Source organism: Malaya genurostris, chromosome 2, assembly GCF_030247185.1.
Source record: "Malaya genurostris strain Urasoe2022 chromosome 2, Malgen_1.1, whole genome shotgun sequence".
Lineage (NCBI taxonomy): Eukaryota > Metazoa > Arthropoda > Insecta > Diptera > Culicidae > Malaya > Malaya genurostris.
In genome coordinates this window covers 220,373,511-220,386,469 of record NC_080571.1, presented here as the reverse complement: position 1 = coordinate 220,386,469, position 12,959 = coordinate 220,373,511, and the positions used below count along the sequence as shown (strand labels likewise).

General features: G+C 36.0%; 1 protein-coding gene across 2 annotated transcripts in view; it reads right to left on the bottom strand.

Annotated features, from left to right (window-relative positions):
- LOC131427667 (carbonic anhydrase 2) overlaps window positions 1–12,311 on the bottom strand; it is a 63,746-nt gene extending 51,435 nt beyond the window's left edge. Inside the window, exon 1 of one of the 2 annotated variants that reach the window (XM_058591061.1) lies at window positions 11,779–12,311. In XM_058591061.1, the coding sequence (XP_058447044.1) occupies window positions 11,779–11,815 (37 nt within the window). In that variant the 5' untranslated portion in view covers window positions 11,816–12,311. The remainder of the gene's footprint in view (window positions 1–11,778) is intronic. The other variant, XM_058591062.1, reaches the window with a different exon arrangement.
- Window positions 12,312–12,959: the final 648 nt, after the last annotated feature.

Sequence of the window (12,959 nt, the reverse complement as noted above, 5' to 3'; positions counted from 1 at the left end):
AAGAATCAGTTTAAGGAGAAATACACTTTGCAATCGCATGACTAGTTTCAACAATGAGCGTAAAAAGAAATTTATGTGCCTTTTTCCCTGATTTTATTCAATAATATTCGCTCATTTTGTTTAGAATTACGCTTCAAGAGAAGCGAAAATTTTAGTCTAAAACTCTTCCGTTTTCCGGGAAATTGCTCGAGCTAAATTATTAGCACACATGATTAGCAACAAACTCAATCTCACGTGGATTTTCTTTTGCAGAATTTATTGCAAAATGAAGATTTACGTACCTTCTATTAGTAATCGCACAAAACAGGAACCTTTAATTTAATACGCGAAAGGATATGGATATGGAAGGCTGTCGTAAAACTTTTTTTTTTTCCGGAAAACTACTTTGTTAAAAGAAAATATTTAGTTTTGTTTATTTTGTGTAGCTCGATCTAATACAAATGCACTGAAACAGTGTAAGTAACTTTTTCATCCAAAAAGTCAGGTTTAACGTTTGTTTAAAAGTATTGCTAAAAGAGATTGTTTTAAACTCCATCGTTCAAGCCTCTGATAAACTGGTTGCACTGCATATATAAATTCGGTGGTGTCAGCAGGTGTAGTACCGACTGTATCATATAAGTGTTAGTGTTCCATGCTGTAAAAGAAAACGAAGCATCACACCATCATAGTTATCAGCAGATAGCTCCACCATCATCATTGTGAAGTGTAACATTGTTCGTGAATTTGTTTGTATTTTAAAAGTTTTAGTTATATAGTAAAATAAATATAGAATAAAATTGTTATATCGCATATTTAGTAGTATATGTACATCACAATAACATGCTGATTTTATATTATAAGTACGAGGTGATCATTTTAAATACATAAATTTTCCTCCAAGGAATAGTTCACAATATTGTTTTTTATCGGTACAAGATCCATGAGTGGTAGGAATACCAATTTCAATTTATTTTTAAGTAATGTAGGTGAACCTACATTACTTAAAATTAAACTAAAATTGCTTCCATTGATATCAATACTATCCATTGTAAATTCAATCATTCGTACAGTTTGTATTTTTGTGGTGTTGGAAATACGTACCAAATAAAAAGAACGTAATAAACAACAAATTACCAACATGAGTAAACTTGGTTTACATTTGATCCTTAATTGTGTTAGTGCTACCGCATAAAAAGATATAAAAATTGCTAAAACGCAGCATCTGACAGCGAGGTGGAACCAAAGAATTAAACATTTCGGTTTCACGATTAAGAAATTATGAAAATCATAAAACTTGTCTTCACAAGAGATTATATCTATTATTAATGATAATACGATCAAAATGATTTAAATCATGAAAATTTTTATGGAAGATAAGCTATTGCTATTGCATCATATGAATCATTTTGTTCATAAAACCATCAGTAATTTATGTTTATCTCATGAGAAGTAATGTTTCATGATTTCTATGCTTTCTTGATCATCGTTCCGGCAGTGGATTTGTATCCGTGTAGTTTCAATTTTCAGTGTTTATTCAATCAAATTAAAAACAAATTCAAAAACCATTTTCCCATTCTCGAAAAGATTACTTTCCACTTCACCTTTGTATTCTGAACAGATAGGTGTTTCGTTTGCTTACTAAGAAACTGTAGTAATGCGGTACTTTTGCAGTATTTTCTTTTCTATAAACGACCAGTTAGCACGTAACTATATAAAATATTTACGAATGTAATTTACTAAAGTGCTATAGGAAATTATTTTGGATTTTTTTAATGATTGTGATGAGGAAAACCTCATGAAAAATAGTTGTCTCAATACCATATTCCATATTGAAAACAAAGATTGTAATCTCACGTCAAATAATAATCACTGCTATTTTCTAGCGCAATTTAGTTTTCGCAAAACTATCTATTTCCATAATCATCCGATAGGAACACAATGCGCGCCATTACAGTAGGCGTTGCACAGGCCGGTAATCACAAAAGCTTCCCAGGTAATTACACACCGCCTAATGAAACATTACTATTTTCTGCCCGATGGCGTGGCCGAAGCGGAGGACGAGTCGGAAATTGTCCGGTCCCGGTTATTGAATTGAGCAAACAGCACCGGTTTGCTTTCAGTTCCTCGTTCAGCGAGAAAATGCACGAAGCATCCGATACTTATGGGATGTGTCACTATTTTTCCGAAGACTGTTTGTCGAAGTTGTCGAAGGAATTAAAGTAAGCAAAAGAGCAAATTAGCTTGTTTTATTTTCTTTTATAATAGTAATTTTCTAATTCTAATTAAAACTAAGCGATCAGATCTCTATTCAAACAATTCGGTCGTACAAACCATGTGCAATTCTTAGAATAACTACTGCAACTCGTGGTCCATACATCGTTGCCACATTCCCTCTGGCACATGTTTTTCATTTCAATACTTTTCTAAAAAATTGAAATGGCAAACAGTACTGCTATGTAGGTCGTTTTGTCATACTCTAGAAACTTAAGTAACTTACAAACGTACGAAGTGTGCGTAGTTGATACTGGCTAGTAAATTAACACATCAACATCCACTGAGTTCTTTAAATTGGAACTGTTAAGCCGACAACTTCGCCCTTCGCTGAACTGGTAGTTATTCAGCATAGCAAGTGAGGGTTTAGCTAATGTTACATGCGCCTAAGTGCAGGTTGGAACACATTCTCGACAGTTTATGCTACATATATCCATTTCACAGACGAGTGGACGTCGGACATCGGAAGAATAATATCCAAGAATCGACAGAATTATTATCAAAAATTTCATCGCTCATTCTTGTCTATGGTAAAGAAGAATAGAATCATCCCACACGTTTAGCGATCATCGCACTTGTTAGATAACTGTTAAGTCTATCACGGTTCTATGGGCCCTAATCACAATACATATATGCATACATTTCCACTCGTGGCGTTGTGTGAACCGACAAGTTTCAATTGTTTCAATTGGCTAATAACCGATGAAGCCAAGTGGGTACAATACTGACTATCACACAAATCTCGTTTACGGTCCTACGGCTATCGGTAGCACATCATTTCGATCGTGTACACAACAACTTCAGCCAGCAAAACTCGTTCAATCCGCTAATCCTTTCTGTTGAGTGATACTGGACCATCGACTTCAAGCCGCCAATCAATCGATTCGAAATTAGAACAGACGCATTCCGCTCGCTGATAATAAACAATAAGCAGCGAAAAACCGACTACCGATTAGTGTCACAGATAATAAATAATAGACGTGACGACGTGAAGCGATCGTAGATGTTTGGTGAGTGGCATGCGAGTGTGTAGCGCACGTTACAATGACAGTTATAGTTTAGGTCCGAAACCCAGTTTAGGAAAGTTTTCGATCCTAACGATCCTTATTTATTGTTCATATAAACTTGTTCCATTTGGAGGGCGTTGTGACCCCTTGAACTCCTCCTTGAGTACGCCACTGCTGTCCATAATAACGAGACGTTAAACTGTACCAAAATAGCAAACGGCTGAGAAGAAAAGTCACGTGGTCTGACGACACAACTCAGCAAATGCAACAACCCGGCATCGGATCAATGTCACTGACGCATGTTCCTTAAAAACAGCACAAATTCGCACGATTTCTCGACCACTTACAGAAGGTCCGTGTGAACGAATCCTCACCGTCGCCACTGCACGGGCACGAAATGGGGCGTGAAGAAAATAAGTTTCTAAAACATTTCGTTCACACATACGATGCTCAATGTACGCACGAACGGACGGTCGAACAGATATCAAAACTGATATTGTTTTGATTGATAGTCTGACGTTTAACGCAATCAATCACTAGAAGCCGTACTCTGCAAGCGATACGGTTGGCATTATTTGCTATACAAATCAATTGAAAGCTTGTTACGTATAAATTCTGTGCATCGAAGCAATCGCTGCCTAGGCCAATCTGCGTGCGCAGAGTTATAAAAGAAGTCGCGTGATTCCTAAACCTAAAAGTAGAATATCATTGGTACCTAAAACATTATCAGGTAGCCATTGTTGTATTCTTCAAAGTCGGTACTGGCACGTGATACAACAATACTGCTGAGGCACACTATCTCTTTAAAAATCGGGGTGACGTTTGATTCCATAGACATTCATCACTTCAGACTTTTGTATCTAAAAATTCTACGACAGCTGTTAATCGGGTATGGATCAACATTACATCATACACGCTTAACTCAGATAATTGCCACATTGCCTCGAAACTGAATAACCGGTAGCGACACCATATAGGTAGTAGTGATTTGCAACGATTTTTTCTATTATTCAATAATACAAATAGATATAAACAATAAAAATAAACGCGGAGTAAAAGAAAATCGATTTCAAAGTGATTACTAACAGATCGGCTGAAAAGTTCGTATCGTTTTTATGAGAGGGCACCACTAGAATTAAATCCATACCATTTTCAGTTAGTACCAACCTTCAAAAGATACGTGTATAAATTTGACAGCTGTCTGATTATTAGTTTGTGAGATATTGCATTTTGAGTGAAGCTACTTTTGTTATTGTGAAACAAATGGAAAAAAAGGAATTTCGTGTGTTGATGAAACACTACTTTTTGATGAAAAAAAGTGCCGCCGGTACCAAAAAATTGCTTGATGAGTGTTATCCAGACTCTGCACCGGGCGAAGCAACAATTCGTAAGTGGTTTGCAAAATTTCGTACTGGTCATATGAGCACCGAAGACGATGAACGCAGTGGACGTCCAAAAGAGGCTGTTACCGATGAAAACGTGAAAAAAATCCACAAAATGATTTTCAATGACCGTAAAGTGAAGTTGATCGAGATAGCTGACACCCTAAAGATATCAAAGGAACGTGTTGGACATATTATTCACGAATATTTGGATATGAGAAAGCTTTGTGCAAAATGGGTGCCGCGTGAGCTCAGAATCGATCAAAAACAACAACGAATTGATGATTCTGAGCAGTGTTTGGAGCTGTTATATCGAAATAAAACCGATTTTTTTCGTCGATATATAACAATGGACGAAACATGGCTCCATCACTTCACTCCGGAGTCCAATCGACAGTCAGCTGAATGGACTGCACGCGATGAACCAAACCCAAAGCGTGGAAAGACTCAACAATCGACCGGTAAGGTTATGGCGTCTGTATTTTGGGATTCGCATGGTATAATTTTCATCGACTACCTTGAAAAGGGAAAAACCATCAACAGTGACTATTATATAGCGTTATTAGAGCGTTTGAAGGACGAAATTTAAAAAAACGGCCTCATTTGAAGAAGAAAAAAGTTTTGTTTCATCAAGACAATGCACCGTGTCACAAGTCGATGAAAACCATACTGAAATTGAACGAATTGGGCTTCGAATTGCTCCCTCATCCACCGTATTCTCCAGATTTGGCCCCCAGTGACTTTTTCCTGTTCTCAGACCTCAAGAGAATGCTCGCTGGTAAAAAATTTAGAAGCAATGAAGAGGTAATCGCTGAAACTGAGGCCTATTTTGAGGCAAAGGATAAATCGTACTACAAAAATGGTATCGAAAATTTGGAAGATCGCTATAATCGCTGCATCGCCTCTGATGGCAATTATGTTGAATAATAAAAACGAATTTTGGCAAAAAATGTGTGTTTCTATTAAACGATACGAACTTTTCAGCCGAATGTTACTACTTTTTGCAGTGTAAACTACGATTAATCATGGCGAATCTTCATAAATGTTTGAAATTGGGTTATGTTAGGTTTTTTCGGAACAACATTTCTTTTTTGAAACAGCAACCAGTGCAATGTTGATTTTTCGAGTACTAGAAAGTTTAGCAATCGAGTGCCATTCATTTTGGATGCTTCATTTGTTATTTCCGAGCATTTGATCAATGGTATAGGACCAAGTATAAGGGCATGGCCAGGAGTGTTCCAGTTCTAGATGCATAACTTATGTCAGTTTTGCCTTTTTTTATAAATATAAAAAATTGGTATAGAATTCGCTCAAAGTTTAGAAAAAAATTTCCGAGGCCCGGAGGGCCGAATGTCATATACCAATCGATTCAGCTCGACAAACTAAGCAAATCTCCGTGTGTGTGTGTGTGTGTGTGTGTGTGTGTGTGTGTGTGTGTATGTGTGTTGTCAACTAAGAGGTCGAGATCTCAGAGATGGCTGGACCGATTTTGATCAAACTAGTCGCAAATGAAAGGTCTCCTCGTCACCCTGAACGCAATTGAATGGTATTGAGATCGGATGTTTACTTTTTGAGTTATACGAAGCTTTATGTCAAAATTTTCAGTTTGACATAAATCACAATTGACCTTGAAACAGAATACATTTTCAGACTTAGATTCCGCACGGTATTACCTATCCAACAAGCCATAGATTGTTTAAATCCGTCCATTTTTAACGAAGATATCGATATTTTTGTGTGAGTGACTTTTTCCCATATTCCAGCAGTAGAAGTTTTGAGCGCTGTCTGGCAAACAAATCCTTTGGAGCAACATAAAACACGATTTTTTCTACTGTTACATACATTTGTTTCTAAGTACCCAAAAGACTGTGTACAGCATGATATTTTGCCTCGGACCGATTTTAGCACGGTTAGTTTTTGGCAACATAATCGTTCGAATATGCCATATGTAAACCAGATGATATCAGCATTTTCGAGTTGAAAGTAATTCCATAATTATATTGATTTAAACTACTTACAGCAATAAATGCTGGAAGAACATAACACCCACATACCATTCGAATCAGTTCGTCGAGATCAGCGAATGCGTGTGTGACAAATAATTTTACTCAATTTTTTCGGAGATGAATCAACCGTTTTCTACAAACTCAGATTCATATGAAAAGTCGTATACTCCCAAACAAGGTTCCTGAATTATGTTTGGTTCCGACCTCTGGTTCCGGAACTACAGGATGATATGTGAAACGAAATTAAAACTGTGTAACTCATTTTTCTTGTAGATGGCTGAACCGATCTAAGATTCAAATGAAATCTAAGAATCTTCTAAGATTCAAATGAAAAGTTCTAAGAATCTTCTAAGATTCAAATGAAAAGTTCTAAGATTCTATAAAACATCTTGTTTTTCAGTCAGATCCAACTGTGATTAGTATAAAACTACAGGGTGATTAGTATAAAAATGTCTGTTTCACATAAATTAATCAGGTTTATCGGGCTAGCAGATCTGGATAGTCGATAACCAAATAAACTTTATTTAGGGGTTAGCCAAATTTTGTGCTAGGGCACATAACCGTTTTTATTATTTTTACGTTTCGTCTTTAACTCATCAGTGCAGAGCAGTTCAAATTGAACTGCTTAGTGGTAAACTCGGCAGTTCAATTTGAACCGCTAAGCAGACGTTCATTTTTGGTTGTATTCAGTTTTCATTTCGGAAGGCACCCAAAAATTTAATTCGCACTTCGATTTCTCAAAGATGTCTACATTGATTTTTGAACATTTTGAAAGAAATGTATACTATACAGCTACTAGGTGCATTTATCTGACTTCGGCTACACCGAATTTCGAATTCCGGTTCCAGTATCGAATCGTTTCTCAAAGCTCAATCGTTTTCTCAAAAAAAAAAAAAAACAAATCGAATTTCAGAAACAAAAATTCATATTAAAATAAATCCAATTGAATCCAATTCTGACTTCCGATTCTGGAATTAGAGGATGATTAATTTTTAAAATTCAAAGCGATATAGAAGATGACAAACCCGAAAAGCTTCAAAGTTGGGGTCAAAACTGTTATAATTTATTCGTCATATGGCCATACGATTCGGTTTGGGTTATGCTGATTCCTGAATACCGTCTCTGGAAATACCTTAAATTACCCTAAACTCTAAAGTGGAAATTTTTTCGACATATCATGGAATGTTTAATCGGTTGTTGCACTTTTAGATTCAAATTCGATCCGATTTGCAGTTTCGACATTACAGAGTAATGAGTGATTAAAATCTCAAATTGCCATTTGAAACGACGGACATTAGAATAATGTCATGAAAACTGAAACACCGAAGAATATTCATGCAAAAACCACATGCGGATTAATAAAAAAGGTATCATCTCACTGCTAGGTGGATTAAGCACGTTTTAAAATTTAAATCTGGAAATTATTACAAGAAAAACTGGCAGCCCCAACAGCGTTTTACTCGTGTTTCGAAAATACAAAAAATGAAACGGCAGCGTATACCAGTTTTAAATTTGACAGTAGAACTGTTCGAATAAGTAAAACTAAAACGGCTTGCTGGAGATTCGTTTGGTCCAGTTTCAGTTATATTATGGATCCCTTATATAAAACTTCCAGCTGCTGAATTTGCTCGAATGATTCATTCTGAATAAACGTTAGTTTTCGCACAATAAATTAAGATCAACATTACTACCTCAGAGTGAAAACTTTCTCTTCCACTTCTGCTATGATTTTTCATATAAATTTGCTCGCTGAAAAAGTGAAGCAATTAAAAACTTTCCTACCGATTTGACAGCTCTTGCTGAAAGTATCATCATAACAAGCAGCGCATTTACACACGCAGAAAAATGGAGCTTGTTTGAGAGAACAAAACAGTTAGTAGATTTTAAAATTTGATTTTTGTTAATTTCCATCTAGAACATGATTATTTCAAACCAATTTCCCCCTTCAACACCAACAATGATCTCTGTTTGATGTGAATTAACATTTTGGTCTAACCCAACGAAAAAAATTTCTGTTCCAATTGATTTTATTGTTGAAATAAACTACCATTTTTTTGCTTATCAACAAAAGTTGAGTTGATTTCACATATGAGTCCGAGTTTTCAACCGTTTCGAAGAAAAAATATTTCACATCACAGGCACGAATGTCTGTTACCGGTGTGTGATTTTGGTTGAATACAGTGCTGAGCTAAATACAGAATAATGGAAAATAAAAATGTCATTTTTCAAGCATTCGATTGTAAAACTATTTGAACTCTTAGGCCTGGTTATTAATTGGCCCCAAATTGTTTGCGAGTCGAAAAATTCCATTTACACATAATATTGGGTTATGTCTGATTGTTTCTTGCGCCAAAATGGGACTGGTTATTTTCGCAGCAGCCGTTTCGAGATTTTTGATTTCGAGGTTGGTGCACTCCCAGCCTCGAACCAAATGCGTTTTGTAACTGAAGGTTCTAGCTTTCGAACAGTATATAACATCAGTTTTTGTAATGACTGAGTGGAAACATATATTGGAGAAACCAAATGAATAAAAAACTAACATTTCACTGTCTACGCCGAATTTCATTCTGCATGGATGACCACTTACTAGAAAATAAAACGAAATCTGATTGCAAAGTTTGGTGTTTTATGCAGACAATTGATGTCGTTTGCGGAATCGTGTTCCAAATGATAGATGAAAATCAGTCCAACCCATCTCCGAGAGCATTGAGTGAAATTATTTGCCACACATATTCATACGAACATAGCCATTTTTCGATTTCGACGAACTGATTGATTTTTTACAAGGAAGGCAGAAAGTGCTGTTTTCAATAATTGGTTTAACTGAAATCATTGTGATAGGATTAGTTTAAAATAAAAAAATAAACGATTTATTAATTTTTGTTGGTTTGACGTAAAGTCGCCATAACTAAGTTCAGTTTTTGCAACTACCATTTCGCCACCCTGATCCTTGTGATAGACACAGTTCTAAAACACGACTAGGAATGATAAAGCGTACGTCGAACATGGTTTAAACCCTAGCCGTCTCAGTATACAACATTACGAGTTAAAATATTATTTTTCGCACTAATTTTTGAGCAAGACCAAAATTGACCATTTTCGTCGCGGTCTCCCCTACTACAAAACTGTTTATTTTCAGGTTTAACGAATTTTTCGTGTTAACATCAGACTTTTTGAATCACTAATCAATTTTATAGGTAGCTGCGAGAAAAATTGGCTGACGTGCACCTCCAGCGAATGACCACAAAGGTTAAAACTACGGTGTCATAAAACAATATTAACCCTAGAGCGCTCATTGGGGTGTATTTATATCTATTATTGAAATTATTCCACTTTTTTGAGAGCAAAATCTCTTCTCCATTCACCGAAGCAGTCAGTTGTCTTGTTCAGAAACAACCTTGTCTTGTCTTGTTTAATACAATAAGTTTTATTTTCTAGTAAGTGGTCATCCTTGTTTGTGAACTTGACTCTGATGCATGATATCGTCATTTTTTAACAACAGTATACCCACCGATCAATATGACCGGTAGAAATACAGTCGATAAGTTTCAAGTTATAATTTCCATTGGACATAAAACCAATAATTTTTTCATTGTAGATTACAGACATTTTCTGCATTCGGTTCCTTGTAAAATTTATATCATAAATTCTGCCACAAAATAAGCCCTTTACGGTATCGCTAATTATGAATCAAAGCTGGTTGTTTGTTTTGCCAATTTTCGGCAATTCACACCTATTTGCAAAGGATGTTGATATTTAAGATTTTGTCGAATGTTTAACGTGTTTTATCCAGTTCTTACTTTTGACTAACGTGAGCTAGTTCACGTTCTTGCGCTTGCGATTGTAGCAACCGTTCGATGTTGTGGATTCTAAGATAGCTTATAACCTACGAAAAAAAAGAATTCATTTCTCTACTTGCTTTTTCGAAAATAAACTTTGTTATTGTAATTTCCTTTGAAAAAAGTCTGCATGAAACGACGGTTAACTTGAATTTAAAAAAAAACATCTGCCAATACATTTCGAACTGAGAAAAGCCGTACATTACAACATTACAAAATTAACATAATTCTATACACAGTCGTTGTTCTTTAACAGGAATAAATTCGAGAAAACCTTATAAAAAAATTGATATTTTAATTAGCTATCTTTTTTCTCGAGAACTTCTATTTATAAAATGTTTCCTTGAGCACTTATTTACAATTTCATACATCCTTAAAAATTTTAAGTTTTTTGGCCTGCTTCACTGGTCTCATAAGCCAGATGTCGTGTGTTGTAATGTCCACCAGTAAGGATACATACAGTCAGACGAATCGTAAAGCTATAGACATGCAATTACTCTGTACTAAGAATCAAAGTTTATTGAAACCGAGGGACAAATTCCACATTCTTATGAATGGAGTCCAAACAAATGTTAATTTTAGTTAGGAACTGTAATACTATCAGAGATTCGTTATCCAATCAGCACCGAAAATTATAATATAATACTCTGGCTCAGAATATTTCTCAACGATTTCAATCTAATTAAATTAATGTTAATACAAGAAAACGCAGTTCTCACAATGCTTTTATCGTCAGTTCAAAGATTCCAATCGGGTTATTTGGAGCTACTCTCGGCATAAATCAGCTCACCCGATTCACGTAAATACTGCAGCAGCTCAATAAATTCAAAACATACTCATTATCTCACCTAAAGTTGCTTATTACAACTGCACGATCATCTTGATAACCTGATAATATACCTTGCCCTACGGTCCTACATCCTACCATGGAACATGGCTATCTATTCCGACAACCTATTTTTTACCGATTCTAAGCTCACAAACCAAATGTTATACGAGAAATTTTGTTTGTCGAGATTCAACTCAGCTTTTGAAGGTCTACATCGCACATTAGGGTCATGACTTCAGGCTTCGTCTTGTAGACAAACTTCGCACCTCAACGCATACTGTTACATACAGATGCAAATGCAATCTGGCGATAATCTGCGGAGATCGTCATTAAATGTTCCATGCGTTTTGTAGATTAACTACAAGCATCTAGTGATTTAAATTTTAAATTTTTATAATCGCTCGATCAATCAATATGCGCACAACAGGAATTCTCATCTCAAAACGCAATTTCCCATCTACTTACCGTTCAGCTCAGTGTATCCCCAAGTATCGGTAGTCATTGTGACGACTCCTTTGGCGTTAGATTCAATCGAACAAATGTTTTTCACAAACTTTCCAAATCACCTTGGCTGGGGGTGCGCTCAGCAATTCTTGGAACAGAATTGAAACGAAGCAATGGCGCGCGATGGACAAGGATGAGTTTTTTTTTCGTTTCACACTCGGTCGGCCAAGTCTGTTTTCCCACTCGCTTGTTGCAACTTATTTTCTTCACTGAATTTTTCTCCGAATATCTCCGATGCACTTTCACACAACGGAGTGCCTATCCACTTCACCGTAAATAACTAACAAGCTCAGATTTTCCACCTCACCGGCTAATGACAATAAGCCTCAGTCAGTCAGTTTTCTAGCACTGTTTAAATTAATTTAGTTGATATCAGACACCAGCCGGTTCACCACCGGAAACAATACAAAATAGATGATGGTTTTTCTCGCGGAAATCAAACGTCCACGCTAGCCCAAGGGTAGTTCTCAACTGATTGACGATTAAGCCAGAGCGGCATCGTAGCACTACTTTATATACCGGGACCGCCGAATGGTTCATTATCGGCACTTTACCATTCGTGGTGACGCGAGAGCCGAATGCACCGCTGGGCTGAGGTACGTCCGTCTGTGCGATCACACGATTGATGGCGGTTGGAAGACGGTGTTTATTTTGAAAGATTTTTTTTTTTGAAATACTGAAGAATTGGGTATAGTACATAACTATGTACCACTGATTTGGTAGGGGATGAGGTTATCTGTTTATAAGTAGAAAATTCCCAAATATTGGTTTTTCTTAAAACTGCGAAATGAATGATTTTCAAAATAAGAGCTAAAAATCATTGATTTTCAATGCTGTCGGTGAATTGTTTACTGTTTAGGTGAAGTTTTTTTTCCGGTGAACGACCACAATTATGTTAAAGCCGAGTCAGAGTGAACGATATAAAAAAGAAATTTTTTACACTTGACGTTTTCAATTTCGTTTATTTTGAATTTAGATTGAAATTCACCTAAATTATAATTTGAAGTAACAAAATACTATCGTGAAACCTAAATCATTTAACTACTGATGGATGTCACAAAAGTGTTAGATACACATATACGAGTACGTTCTGAGTATTATGAAATGATATATCTAAGAACAAAGTCAAGACGGCGCTCCGT